The sequence below is a fragment of the Ovis aries genome, chromosome 1 (assembly GCF_016772045.2).
Source record: "Ovis aries strain OAR_USU_Benz2616 breed Rambouillet chromosome 1, ARS-UI_Ramb_v3.0, whole genome shotgun sequence".
NCBI classification, from domain to species: Eukaryota; Metazoa; Chordata; class Mammalia; order Artiodactyla; family Bovidae; genus Ovis; species Ovis aries.
In genome coordinates, this window is record NC_056054.1 from 202,772,270 (window position 1) to 202,786,523 (window position 14,254).

The following is a 14,254-nucleotide window of genomic DNA, read 5'->3' on the forward strand; positions in this document are numbered from 1 at the left end:
GGCCGGGGTGGGCATTAATACACAAAGGCACACACAGCGTCCACAGCAAACACGAGTCTTGCTTGTATGCCCACAACTACATGTATAACACACAACCAAATCCATCCATATATACCACGCACGTACACTCAATATAGCAGTCACATGCACCACACCGCCATATACATACCACAGACACACACCCTACATAACAACTGTGCCCACCACACCCCACATACACATGATTACACAGAAACTCATCTACTGACTACCACATACAGAACATATACCCTACCACACAAAAACACCCCACTCACTCTCCATACTGGTCATATGCATCCATGCCACATATGTGCATGTACACACATTTCACAGTCCACATTACAGTCACAGGCATCATACATACCACACACATGCCATGCACACATCTAATCCACATAACAAATATATACACGTAACACATTCCACATACCAGTCCCATGCATCACAGATACATCTCTGTTACATACACAACCCCACAGCACCCAGCTTGGTAACTTTCCCGCTTACCAAGGTGGGGCTGCAGCCTCAGGCTGAGAAGGGGCGGGTAACACAGGCCATGCCCCGCGGGCTGGTGGCCTTGGCCAGGGATGTGTGCCCCAGGGGCCGCGCTGGGAGCGGGAGACAGCCCCGGGGGAGCTCACGTGTGTCTTGTGTCCACGTGTGCGTGCCCCCAGGGGCCGATGTGCCCCGACACTCTGGGGATGTGTGTGTGTATGTGTGTGTGTACGAGGGCAAAGTGGGCCGCGCGTGGGGCAAGGCTGTGCGTGTGTGAAAACCCCGCTCCCACCTGCGCAGGGACTAGCGCACTGGGCGTCCGGGCGGGCGGGTCCTCAACGTGCACAGCTCTCCGCGGAGTGTGAACATGTGTTTCGGAGGGAGTGTGTGTGTGTGGGAAGCGTGCGTGGAAGCTGGCGTGCGTGTGAAAACCGAGCCTCCGAGGCGGCTGTGTTCCTAACGGCCCTCCGTCCGTGGGTGCCAGCCTACGGGGGCTGAGTGTGCGGCGGCAGCGGGGCCGCCGAGCGTGTGTGAGCAGCCGTGTGTGAGAAGGCGGGGCTGGCGGGGGGCCTCGTGGCGTCTGCCGAAGCTAGCGCGCGTGTGTGCGCGTGCGTGTGCACGTGGGGGCGCGGCGCGCGCCACGGCGGAGGGAGGGAAGGCGGCGGCGGCAGGCCCAGCCCCCGGTCGCAGCGCCCGGGGCGGCTCCTCTGCGAGCCCAGGGACCGCTGCGCTCCCGCGGCCGCCAGCTCTGCTGCCGCCACCTCCAAGCGCTGACCTGACTCCCGGTCCGCGCCGCGCCCGCCTCGGCTTCCTGCCAGTCCAGACGCCGCTCCTCCCGAGCTCCGGGTCTCGGCTCCGCGGAGGGAGAGGAAATGAGTGCGGCCGCGGCGCCGGCGCCCGAGCGCGGTTGGAAGAGCGAGAAAGTGGACGAGGCTCAGGCCCTGGCGCGGAGTTGCGCCGCCCGCAGACCCGACTTCCAGCCGTGCGACGGGCTCTCCATCTGTGCCACGCACAGCCACGGCAAGTGCTTCAAGCTGCACTGGTGCTGTCACCTCGGATGGTGTCACTGTAAGTCGAGCCACGTCTCCTCGCCTTTCTCCGCGGTCCCCAGGGCTCCCGCGGGGCCGTCCGGGGTCGTAGCAGGGACTGTGCGGCCTGGGGGGCGCCTGGCTGGGCCGGGGCTGCCCTGCCGCAGGCCGGAGCCGCCGTGGGGTCCAGGCGGCGGGAACTGTCCTCGCGCCGGACCAGTCGGGTCGGCGCTTCCTTGGCAACGAGATGAAATCTGTGGGAAACCTACCTTTTTAGCTACTTCTACAAAAGGGGTCTCCCCGTCCCAGGAAAACTGGGGTGTATTTTCCCCCCCTGTTTTCTTTTTCAACCGAAAAGACCAGGCGAGTGTGGAGAAAGGGTAGACAGCCTTCAGAGTTGACGACAACCGGAGGGGAAGTCTTTTTTCAGGGCTGGTGGTTAAAAGGTGCACCTCTTTCTTTTTTCACTTTTGTCTTAACGGGCTGCTATTTAGAAGAAAGAGAACCCTTGGATTTGGAATCGTAGCCCATTTCTTGTATCCAGATTGAGAAAGCACTGAAGAGTGAGGGACTGCTTCCAAGAAGTTAATATTAACAGTTTGGAAGGGTGAACTCCTTGAATACCCAGTTCCAGCATATAAAGCCAGTGCATTATGGAGACTGTTTTAAAATTGCAAAAATGAAAGAATGAAAGTACGCTTCAGTGATCTTAAAGTAATTTGTAGAACTAAATGGTCTAGACCTTTTCTCTTACGTCTATCCTGCCTGTGATTTTTAAAATATTTAAGTGGCCATTTAATCAGAATTTCACTATTTTATTAGTTTATGGTATTTGCCCTGCTATATCTGATGAATTATTTCTTTTTAGAAACGTATTCTAAACTTAGTTTCCACATAACCTTATAATAGAGGGTTTGGAGTGCTTATTTAGGATGCAGATTCTCAAAGTGATCTTAAAATTATTTTTTCTTCGTTGGTTAGAAAAAATGGCTCCCAACAAGAGATGCAGTACATAACAGATCCTTGTTTATATTAATTGAACATAATAAGATATTTTAAATTGATGACTTAAGGGATAGAGAATTCTTACGTTTCTTTTATAAATGCAAGACACATTGAACAGTATTGATTCTTTGCATTCTGTGTACTGTTGGGTCTGTTTTGTCCTATGTCTCATTATTCTTGTTGCTCTCAGCTCCATTCGTAATTGTGTGGCATTGCTTCCGTAGGGGACAGGGTGAAGAGTTGAAAGTAACAACTGTGGGAAACCTGTGATGCTAGAGTACACAAGTAGGGCGACTCCGGTGGGTCCATTTCCTGTGGAAGTATAAAAAGAGTCAGAGTGTGAATTGTGAGGAACACTAAAGATGGTCCAGTTGAGTGCCTGTCTCATTTCCGCAGTCTCCCCTTTGAGTACACCATTACTGATGGGAACCTTGCAGTCTTCTCAGGCATTCTCTTCCTTCATTAGACAGCTTTGACTCTTAAAAATGCTCTTCCTTATATGGAGCTAAAATCAGTTACATTGGAATTTCTTCCTACACCTCCTGTTTCTACCTTATGAAATCATATATAACAATCTTAACCTTTTTTAGATCCTGTCTGTTTCAACTCTTCAGATACACACATGATGTAGACTTTTTTCTACCCTATCTCTAGTCACAGCATCTGGCCTGAAATAGGTTTGTAATTCACATTTGTTGAATGACTGAATGAAGGTAGCCATTGTTTTCCTCTCAAGCATTGTCTTGTCCTATTTATAAATCTCCATTCCTTTCTATGGGCTTCCCAGGTGGCTCAGTGGTAACGAATCCTCCTGACAGTGCAGGAGACGCGGATTCGATCCCAGGGTCTGATCCCTGCGTCAGGAAGATCCCCTGGAGAAGGAAATGGCTGCCCACTCCCATATTCTTGCCTGAGAAATCCCACGTACAGAGGAGCCTCGTGGGCTGCAGTCCATGGGGCAGCAAGAGTCGGACATGACCGAGTGACTAAACCACCACCATTCTTTTCTGCCTTTCCTTTAATGGTGTTCAGGCCCCTAAGCATCCTGGTTTTTCTATTCTGAACATATGCTGATATGGTTATGATGCTATGAAGATAGTGACCCCTAGGAGGGTACACCATATCCCAGTTGTGGTAAGATCTGTCCAAAAGTAGGCAGGACTGATATCGCCTCTGTTTGATATGCTACTACTGCAGCTAGCATCACCGTAGCTTTTCTCTCTTCTGCATCGTATTGAGCTTGTCATTGTCAGATTGAACTAAGCTTGCTGTGCACTAAGCCATTAAGCCTCTTTTTTGTTTGTGTGTATGTTTTACATTTGTGGCATAAGTTAGAGCGCTTGCCTATCTCATAGTTATACATATATATTTGGATATGGCTACTCACAGATCACTTAGATCTATCCCTTCCATATATTTTCCTCTTTCCTTATTGATAAAATTGTTGAACAGGAGAAGACCACAGATGAAAGTCCTGAACTGGCTTTCAGGTTCATAACAATTCATTAATGAGCACTCTGTTGCTATGATCATTTTAACAGTTACCTCACTACCTAATTGGGCTTCCCAGGGGGTTGAGCTATAATCTGCCTGCCAGTGCAGGAGACCAAGAAATGCGAGTTCGACCCCTGGGTGGTCCGGAAGATCATTTGGCGTAGGAAACGGCAACCCACGCCAGTATTCCTGCCTGGAAAACTCCATGGACAGAGGAGTCTGGTGGGCTACAGTCCTTGTGGGGTTGCAAAGAGTTGGACATGACTAAGTGACTGAGCATACACACACACACACCTTATTAACCTTTATCCACCTTTTGTTTATCTTATCTATATTGGTTTAGTGAGAACCTGATCAGATACTTTGTTGAAATTCTCCCAACATACTACTTTTATGTCTTTTTGATATATGATGTCTATCTGTAAACATACTCTTGTAAAAAAAAATTAAGAAAATTAGTTGAGTGTAATGCAGGTTGATTCCACAAATGCTTAACATTTTCTTTTTAAAGCGATTAGTAGCTACTTTTTAAATAATCTGCATTTAGAAAGGACTGACATTGAGTATACTGGACCATTCGCAGTTGTTGTTGTTTTTTTTTTAAAACCAAGCCTGAATTTATTTGCTCTCTTCAGTCTTTGGCAGCCTTCTGGGATTCCATGCTTCCTCTGCTGCTGGTGGTTTGGGGATCACATCCAAGAATAGCTTCAGTTCATTCAGAGCAGCCAGCTGCCCTGTTCACTCTCCTCACCTATATGAGGCATCAATTCTTTCTACCCTTTTTAAGCCCCAATATTATTTTTCTTTAAGAGAAGCAGAGTTAATATATTTGAGAAGTTCTACTTCTTTTGGAATGCATGAACACAACATCAGTCCTAAATAAAATTCTTTTAATTTTGGTGAACATGCATTGAGCACCTTCTCTTTATGAGACATTATTATGGAAACTAGGAATACAGCTATGAATATAGCTGGATCATGAGTGTAAGGGTGTGATTCATCCTATATTTATTTTTGCATTCCTTTAAAATCACAAATGGTATGAATGAAAAATGATCAACTTGTTCACCAAACTGGTAAATATGAAACCAGGAAGACTACCTTGAGATGCTTGAGAAAGGAAATTCGGAACAAATAAAGGAAATTCAGTTTTATATGGTTGATGTTAAATTTGTGAAATTTATAACGTTATGAAGGAGAAAAGGCTGCAAGTACATACCTGTTCCTGAAAGACACAAACTGGGTATATGTTGACAGATGCAGTGCTGGATGTAAAGGAAATAGTATATTTGGGTAATCGATTTTGAGGACTGTGTCTGTGATCAAAACTGGATATGTTCTATTGATGTCTCTGTCAGAGATAGATTATTCGGCTGATTGAACTATGGCCCTGAATCTGAACCTTTATTTTTTTTTAAGGAACGATATTGGGTTGATTTAACAAATGAAGGATTCCAAGAAGAGTTTTGAGAGAGGAAAAGACGTGGCTTGGCTAGGGAAGAGGGATGGTAAACAATAAATCATATTTAGATATTGTAAAGTAGCTTTTTTTGTGACTGGAGTAGATAGAGTGTTAGAAGAAATAAGAAATTTGATTGTTGAGGTGTTAGGGAGGGATGAACTGGACATTGGGGAAGTTCCAGTTGCTAGAGACCTTGGCATTATAATGGTGAAATAAGTAGTGGGGGAATGAAATCGGCATGGGAGAATATTTTCATATTACTGTTAAAAAAATAGGTTGAAATTCATGCAACAATGTCTATTTAATGGAAATAAGAACAGATTAGATTTGGAAGGGGAGGAAGAGGATAGTTATAAAGGATGGATTCTAGAATTTTGCCTTATGCAGCTTGGATGGATGGTGATGCTGTTCATTTGCTAATCGAATACTGGAGAAGAACTAGGTTTGGATGATCGTGGAATCATGAATCCACAAAGACCATGAATCCAGTTTTGTATCTATTGAATTTATGTCGCCTTGTCGTTGCATGGTGATGTCAGTAGGCATTTGGATATAGAGGATATAGAACTTGGGAAAGTCTGCACTGGAGGTAATATGGAAATCATTAACTTCTTTATAGATTGGGTTGTAGCCATGATGAAGCAGGAGATTGCCAATGGAGAGCTTATGGTATGAGAAATGAAGAAACCCTTTAGGCTTTGCCTTTAGAACACTTAACATTTAGAGGCTGGTTACAGGAGGATGAGCTGGCAACTGAGTCTAAGAAGATGGCCAAAGAAGAAACAATCCGGAAAGCATGGTATTACAGAGGCCAAGGGAAAAGGAGTGCTTTAAGAAAGAATATGAAGATGAAATCCATTTTAGCAGGTTATTTCTTAGATATTGGGGAAACTAGAAATAGTGATTTTTTTTTTGTAATTACTGAAGAAGAGGATGAAAGGTTTAGTTTTGCAACAATAACTTAAAAGGAGTATACTTGATTATAGCATAGCCATTTGCGATCATGAATTCTTCAAGGTAGAAAGGGAATAAAATACCAGGACAAGAGAATTAGGAGACAAAGATAGTAGTTAATATTTATTGAGTGGTTTACTTTGTGCCAGAGTAAGCTGATTATGCTAAGCATTCAATAACCAATTATGTTATTATGTCCATTCTATAGTGGAGGAGAAATGCTTAAAGAAGTCAAGTAACTTTCCCGTGGGCATGTAGCTGGTAAGAATAGAACCTGGATTTGAAGTCTTGTCTGTCTCATTCTTAGACCTGGAGTCTTAATCACTACAGGTACTCTAGAGCAGTTTAATGAGCAAAATCAGCAGTTTTCTGGCTTTATTAAAACCAGTGATGGGGAAAGTTTTTAAGAAATAAGTGGCAAATTGTATCAGTTGCCATAGTGAAGTACAGAAGAATGGGAACTGTAAAGAGATCCCTGAATATGGTGGGGAGTGAAATCCAAGTTAAGAACTATCAAAGAGAAAGTGATGAGAGGGTGTTGGAGGTGAGGGGCGGAGGATGGATAGGTAGAGGTGGGGTCATGTATGTGATGTGATGTCTGTACCACCAGCAGAACTCAGCTTTATTGGCTTAATAAAATCCCACAATAGGTGAGCTCAGTTTTCTGCAGAAGACATCTTAAAAGATGTGTCTTTCAGGTTGAAAGCAGCAGTGGGACTTGATGTAGTCTAATAGATGGTATTAACATATCTAAAGAAAGACTGTTAAAGCAGAAGGTGGATGGGCAGCATCGAATTACAGAAAAATGGGAGTAGGAGAGGCCAAATTTGGAAGTGTTTTTTCCCAGGACTCTTCAGGGAAGGTGGCACTGCCTAGAGGCTTAAATGTCTGGTCCTGTGACTGGACTATCTCAGCAAGTGTTTGGATATAATTTGGCCTCCTATTTTTATATGTCCTATAGGGAAAGAAAGCTGATTAGAGGATTTAACTATCAGGACCTTGGGGCAAGTATAGTTCTGTCCACTAGCTAGTGTATTAGCATTATGGTTTTTGCATTACTCTATTTGTTCTATTTTCCTGCTTCTACTCAACCCCCCAAATCAAGTTCTGACTTCCCTGGGGTAATGCCAGCTGGTTTTCCCAAAGGACAGCTCAGGCATATCAGTAACAGAAGCTACAGAAAATATATTTGAGATGTCTGACAGTGAAAGCTGGCAAAAAAGGGAGTGGTAGTTGGATTAGATGGAGGAGTCGGCTGGAGCTTTTTTCTTCTAATGAGGCCTCTTTCCATGTCTGGTAGTTAGAGGAAGAGGATTCAGGTGTTAGCCAGTGCAGAGGTGAAGTCAGTATCTGAGTTTCCTCAAATCTTTTATCCAGAGATGGAGAAAGCTCATAGGTGTTTTTCCATCTAAGTGGTGTTTCGATAATAGATAGCAGCACACTTGTTTATATGTAGGCACTATTGTAGCTTTATGCATGGGCTAGCTCATTTACACTTCACAACAGCCTTGTGAAGCAGGTATTGTTATTATCCTCATGTTTTAGGTGGAAACTTGCTGGAGGTCCCACGAAGTAGCCCTGGCCACATGTGGTCAGTGTATTCGAATCTCACAGAGCAGCTGGTAGCCAGGCTCTGGGTTTCTTGGTTCTGCTCAAGGTACAGTGAGGAGGATTTCAGCTACTTCAGATTCTCTTTGGAACAAGGAGGATTTAAATAAATAAGTAAAAATAAGAATGGTTTTCTTATTTTAAGAGGAGGGCAATTATATGCAATATGAACTTTTTGGAGCGGTTGCAAACTTTACAACTATGCTTTTAAAAAGCATTTAATGGAGTTTGGGATCTACATGTGCACACAGCTATATTTTAAATGGATAACCAACAGGGACCTAGTGTATAGCACAGGGAACTCTGCTGAATTTTATGTGGCAGCCTGAATGGGAAGGGGGTTTGGGAGAGAACGGATACATGTATACACATATGGCTGAGTCATTTGCTGTTCACCTGAAACCATCACAACATTGTTAATTGGCTATACTCCAGTACAAAATGAAAAGTTAAATAAAAGATATTTAATGATGTATTTGTTTAATATGAAGGTTCAGTCATATCTTCAGATGATCCTTAACTAGTGCAGGCCTCTTTTGGTGAGCTTTGCATGTGTACCATTAATTATTACTGGTTTCCAAGCTTGATGAACTTTAAAAGGTTTCAACCAAGTAGCTTTTGAGGACCTTTTTATGATTATTCCTGCATTATAACACCCTCAGTTTAAGTTTATCCTCTCATGGCGTGGAACCTCATTAATTCACAAGAAAGAATATCTTCGGAGAAATTAAGTGTTATTAATTCCAAATAAACACAGGGACATATGTTTAACCTAACAGTTATCTAGAAGAAGATATGCTTTCTTGAAAAATAAAGTGTTTTATATATAAAATGTGAGGTCAGAGTGTGGTCGTAGAGAGAGTGAGGGCTGTGGAGTCAGACACACTTGAGTTCAGTCCTGGTTCTTCCATGCATTGGCAGGATAGCTTCGGATAGGTTACTCAACCCTTCTCAGCTTCAGTGTTCTCTTCTGAAAAACAGGAATAAAAATCCTACTTCACAGGGTTGTTGTGAAGATTAAATGACAAAAGCAGAGTACTTAGTGCAGGTGTTCAGCATCAGCCCCTCCTCAAAACAAGCGATGGAAATAGTAGATAGTATAGTCGTCCCAGGGACAGGCTCTGTAGTTGGGCTTTGTGTTTGAATCCTGGCTCTGCCCACTGATGAGTTACATGGTTTGGGGGAAGTTACTTAACTTCCCTCTTTCAGTTTCATCATTTTTAATATGGGGATAATAACATAGTTTTATTATCATAGTGGTGATATGTCAAAAACACAAACTCCAGCTGCTTCTCCTTGCACAAATGTCCTGCTTGCAGAAATATCCCGGTTAATCTGAAATTCACTTTGTAATCATACTCATTTGTTCAGTTACACACTTCAACACAACACAGATGGTAAAAACATACATTTTGGGTAGTATGACCTTTAGAAATCAAGTTTTTCAGTTGTCCTCATTGTGGAAAGGTCTATTTCATAATAGCTACTTTGTGATAATTATCTACTTTTTATCTTGGAATTTTATTTTGTGCTCTTCCACTCCCTTCCTCTATCCTATTTTCCACCGTTGTTAAGCAATGAATAATTCTGGTTAATTAGATACACCAGTTAATACAGAAGTATTATATCAAACATGGGTTAATATGCTTCAAAGGATCAGAATATTATAAAGCTGTTAAAGTGAAGCTGCACATACTAACTTTAATGATTGCTATCCTGTAACAATACTTAGCTATCATTTGGAATATTGATTTTGTGTAGAAAAATAGCAAAGTGGCTAGTTATATGCAACGTGAAGGTTTTTGGAGTGGTTGAAAAGTGTATAAAACTGTGCTTTTTAGGAGGAGTCCTGGCTGCTAGAATGGTGGACAAAGTAGATTTAATTGTTTTTGCAAGTTACTTTACTAAAATTCATAGAATTTTTGTTTTGTGTTTCCTTTGTTCTTATTGTTGGTTTGTTCTTCAATATTCTGATATTTAGCAGTATTCTGTAAGCACACTACCAAAAACGTGCAATGTCTGACCTGGTCAGCAGCTACAATAAATCTCTCCAGCTGTATCTGCACAGTGCCCTGAAAAAGTCCGTTCAGGACAAATTTTTTAACCTCCCTAGTGCTTATTGATTCTTGGTGTGATATAGAATGTTATTTCTTCCTTTGTATCTCATTTAAACAGACCTTTAGTGAAATGAAAACACTAAAAGAGTTTTGTAATAATTTGGTATTTTGTGTAATAATTGTGGTATTTTGTGTCTGTTAGATTCATTTGTTTTTTCCTTCTGTCTGCACACACGCACACATGCACATACATGTGCTTTTTTTCTTAAGCCATTTAAAAATAAGTTGCTGACATGACATTTCACCTAAATATGTCAGCATGCCTCTCATTTTCCTACGAAACCACAGTACTAATCACGCCTAAGACAGTAACATGAATTCAGCAACACCATCTAACATACAGTTTCCTTAACTGTCAAAAAATTAACTTTGTAGCTGACTTTTCGAGAGCCAATCAAGATTCATATATCACATGGATATTTTAATGGCATAGACTGTGGTGATGGTTACACAGGGGTATACTTACCTCTGCACTCATCACATTTTATGTATTAAATCTGTACAGCTTTTTCTGTGTCAGTCATACCTCAGTAAAATGGTTTAACAAGTGAAATAAATAAAATTAGTGGAATAAAAACATTCATGCATCGCACTTCATTATTGTATCACTTCAGTCTCCCCTTTAAACATTCTAGAATAATCATACTTTTTTGGGTGGTGTTGAAGTTTTTGAAGAGTCCAGATTAACTGTCTGTAGTATATCCCGTGTTTTACATTTGCCTTATTAGATTCAGGTTGAACATTTTTGCCTAGTTATTAAATTTGTGCTATTGTATCCCTTGCTTAGCATAATAGGAGGAGACATAGGTCCTTGTGTTCTCCTTACCTAGGGTGACGACTGCCACATCTGTCAGTATAGATATATTGTTTCTTCTTTGTTACTTTTTTTGTAGTTATTTTAATCACTTAGTAAGAATAAGTAACTGTGGAGTGATACTTTGACACTGAATGAATATCCTGTTCCCCAATAAACTTTAACCCATTGATTTTAGTATTGACTGGAAAGACTGTGAATCACTTATTACAGTGTGTTGATAGTGATATTCTAATTCTGTCATTCCTAACATTTGATGGCATTTGAAGAGATTTCTTTTCTTTGTATCTCTTCTTTTTTAGGTAATATGATAGACAACTTGATTCTTTTTAATATGCTATAATCAAGCATCATATATTTTTCTTTTTGATGCTCAAATTGTCCTACATTTGGGCAATGAGAGCTTCTTCAAGATGGCTTTGTGACCTTTTGACATGTCTCTATCATTTTACTTTACTGCTTTCTGAAACAAGATATTCCAGACTTACCTAGTAATTTCCTCACCCCAGGCCAGAAATGAATCATTTTTCCAAGAAACCTATGTTCCTTTCAGTGAAGAATGGTATGGAAACCATTATCTGGGTTTTTAATGTGCTTATTTCTGCTGGGATGCTACTACACATTACTTTCAGTGGACAAACTTAGAAAGTGTGTGTCTCCTTCATCTTTCCCCATTTAGTTGTGCCCGCCTTCTCTGTGGGTAAAAACCCTGGTTTCCATCATATCATAATATTTACTCATTTCTTCTATTTTCAGCTACCCATAAACTAGGAATTATCATATTGGTTTCACTACCAATGACAAATTGATGACTTAAAGTTCAAGATAGAATATATCCTGGGAAGGATGTATGTAGTCAGAACACTCTGTTCGAAAGTTTCTTGAATTAATTTTTTTCTGTGTGGTCATGTTATCAGTTGGGTTCATTTATTTCTGATCTGAATCAATTTCAGGTATACTTTTTTCATCTTTTTTTAAATTAAACTTTAAATTTTGAGATAATTTGTAGGTTCGCATATAGTTGTGAAAAATAATACAGAGATCCCACATATTCTGTATCCAGCTTCCCAGTGGTAGCGTTTCACAGAACTGTAGTATGATATCTCAACCAGGAAATTGTCATTGATACATATAGGTTCAGGAACAGTTTCAGCATTGCAAGGATACCTCATGTTGCCTCTTCATAGCCATACTCACTTTCCCTTCTGCACCAGCCCTAATTAATCCCTGCCAATTACTAATCTCTTCTCTGTTTCTTTAATTTTGTCACTTCCAGGATGTTATATAAATAGATCATATGTTATGTAACCTTTGGGGGTTGGCTTTTTTCACACTGCGTAATAGCTCTGGCGATTCATTCTGTTTGTTGGGTATACCAATAGCTCGTTCCTTTTGACGGCTAAGTAGTGTTCCATGCTGTACATGTACCATGGTTTGTTGACCCATTCACCCACTGAAGGACACCTGGGTTGTTTCTAGTTTTTAGTTATTATAAATAAGCCTTCTGTAAACCTTTGTGTATGGTTTACTGTGTGAACAAAAGCCTTCATTTTTCTGAAATAAATGCCCAGAAGCACAAGTGCTTGGTTATGTGGAGGTTGCACATTCAGTTTTTAAGAAACTGCTAAACTGTTTTCTGTGGTTACCGTGCCATTTTCCATTCCTGCCAGCAATGTATGAGTGATCCAGTTTCTCCACCGCATTTCCTGTCAGTGTCTGGTGGTGCTCCTGTTTTTATTTCAGTGATCTGATAGATGTGTACTAATCACTCATTTTGATTTTAATTTGCATCTACCTGATAGTTAACATTGGTATGCTTATTCACCATTTGCATATCCTCTTTGGTGAAGTGTCTTTAATTTTTAAGACTTTTTTGAGAGCAGTTTTAGGTTTACAGCAAAATCAAGAGGCATTTAGGGAGCTTTCCCGTGTATTTTGCCCCGACATGTGCATAGCCTTGTCTATTATTATTTATCAGAGTTGTACATTTTTTTAACCTAGGATGAACCTATACGGACACATCATAATCATCTAGAGTCCACAGTTTACCTTAGGCTTCACTCTAGGTATTGTACATTCTATGAATATGGATAATAATGACATACGTGCATCATTTATAATATCATACAGAGTGTTTTCACTGCTCTAAAAATACCCTGTGCACTGTTTCACCCCGCCCCTTGGAAACCACTGATTTTTTTCATTGTCTCCATTGTTTTATCTTCTCCAGAATGTCGTATAGTTGGAATCATACAGTGTATAGTCTTTTCAGACTGACTTCTTTCACTTATTAATGTGCATTTCTCCACGTCTTTTCATGGCTTGGTAGCTCATTTCTTATTAGTGCTGAATAATATTCCATCACCTGGACATACCACAGTTTTTTAATTTAATTATTATTTTACAAAAGTAAATTGAGGTATAACTGACATTTGTTTCAGGGGTACGGCATCAGTTCAGTTCAGTCGCTCAGTCGTGTCCGACTCTTTGCGACGCCATGAACCGCAGCACGCCAGGCCTCCCTGTCCATCACCAACTCCCGGAGTTCACTCAAACTCACGTCCATCGAGTCCGTGATGCCATCCAGCCATCTCATCCTCTGTCATCCCCTTTTCCTCCTGCCCCCCCATCCCTCCCAGCATCAGAGTCTTTTCCAATGAGTCAACTCTTCGCATGAGGTGGACAAAGTCCTGGAGTTTCAGCTTTAGCATCATTCCTTCCAAAGAACACCCAGGGCTGATCTCCTTTAGAATGGACTGGTTGGATCTCCTTGCAGTCCAAGGGACTCTCAAGAGTCTTCTCCAACACCACAGTTCAAAAGCATCAATTCTTCGCATAGTGATTCAATATTTGTGTATACAGTGAAATGATCATCGCAGTAAGTCTAGTTAACATCCATCACCATACATAGTTACAGATTTTTTTCCCATGCTGAGAACTTTTAATTTAAGATGTACTCTGGTAGCAACTTGAAAATATACAGTAGAGTATTATTAACTATTATTATAGTTAAAATAACTGAAGCAACTATTCCCAATTATCAGGTGGTGCTAATGGTAAAGAACCCACCTGCCAATGCAGGAGACATAGAAGATGTGGGTTTGATCTCTGGGTTGGGAAGATCCCCTGGAGGAGGGCATGGCAACCCCCTCCAGTATTCTTGCCTGGAGAATTCCATGGACACAGGAGCCTGGTGGGCTATGGTCTATAGGGTCGCAGAGTTGGATATGACTGAAACAACTTGGCACTCATGCAT

General features: G+C 41.4%; 1 protein-coding gene across 2 annotated transcripts in view; it reads left to right on the forward strand.

The window, feature by feature from the left end:
* Positions 1-1,168: 1,168 nt before the first annotated feature.
* The window catches only part of C1H3orf70 (chromosome 1 C3orf70 homolog), a 117,135-nt gene continuing 104,049 nt past the window's right edge, over positions 1,169-14,254 (forward strand). For both annotated transcript variants that reach the window (XR_001021688.5, XM_004003080.6), the window contains exon 1: positions 1,169-1,584. Coding sequence is in view for 1 of the 2 variants with exons in the window: in XM_004003080.6 (XP_004003129.1) it covers positions 1,389-1,584 (196 nt within the window). In the remaining variant the exon portion in view is untranslated. The remainder of the gene's footprint in view (positions 1,585-14,254) is intronic.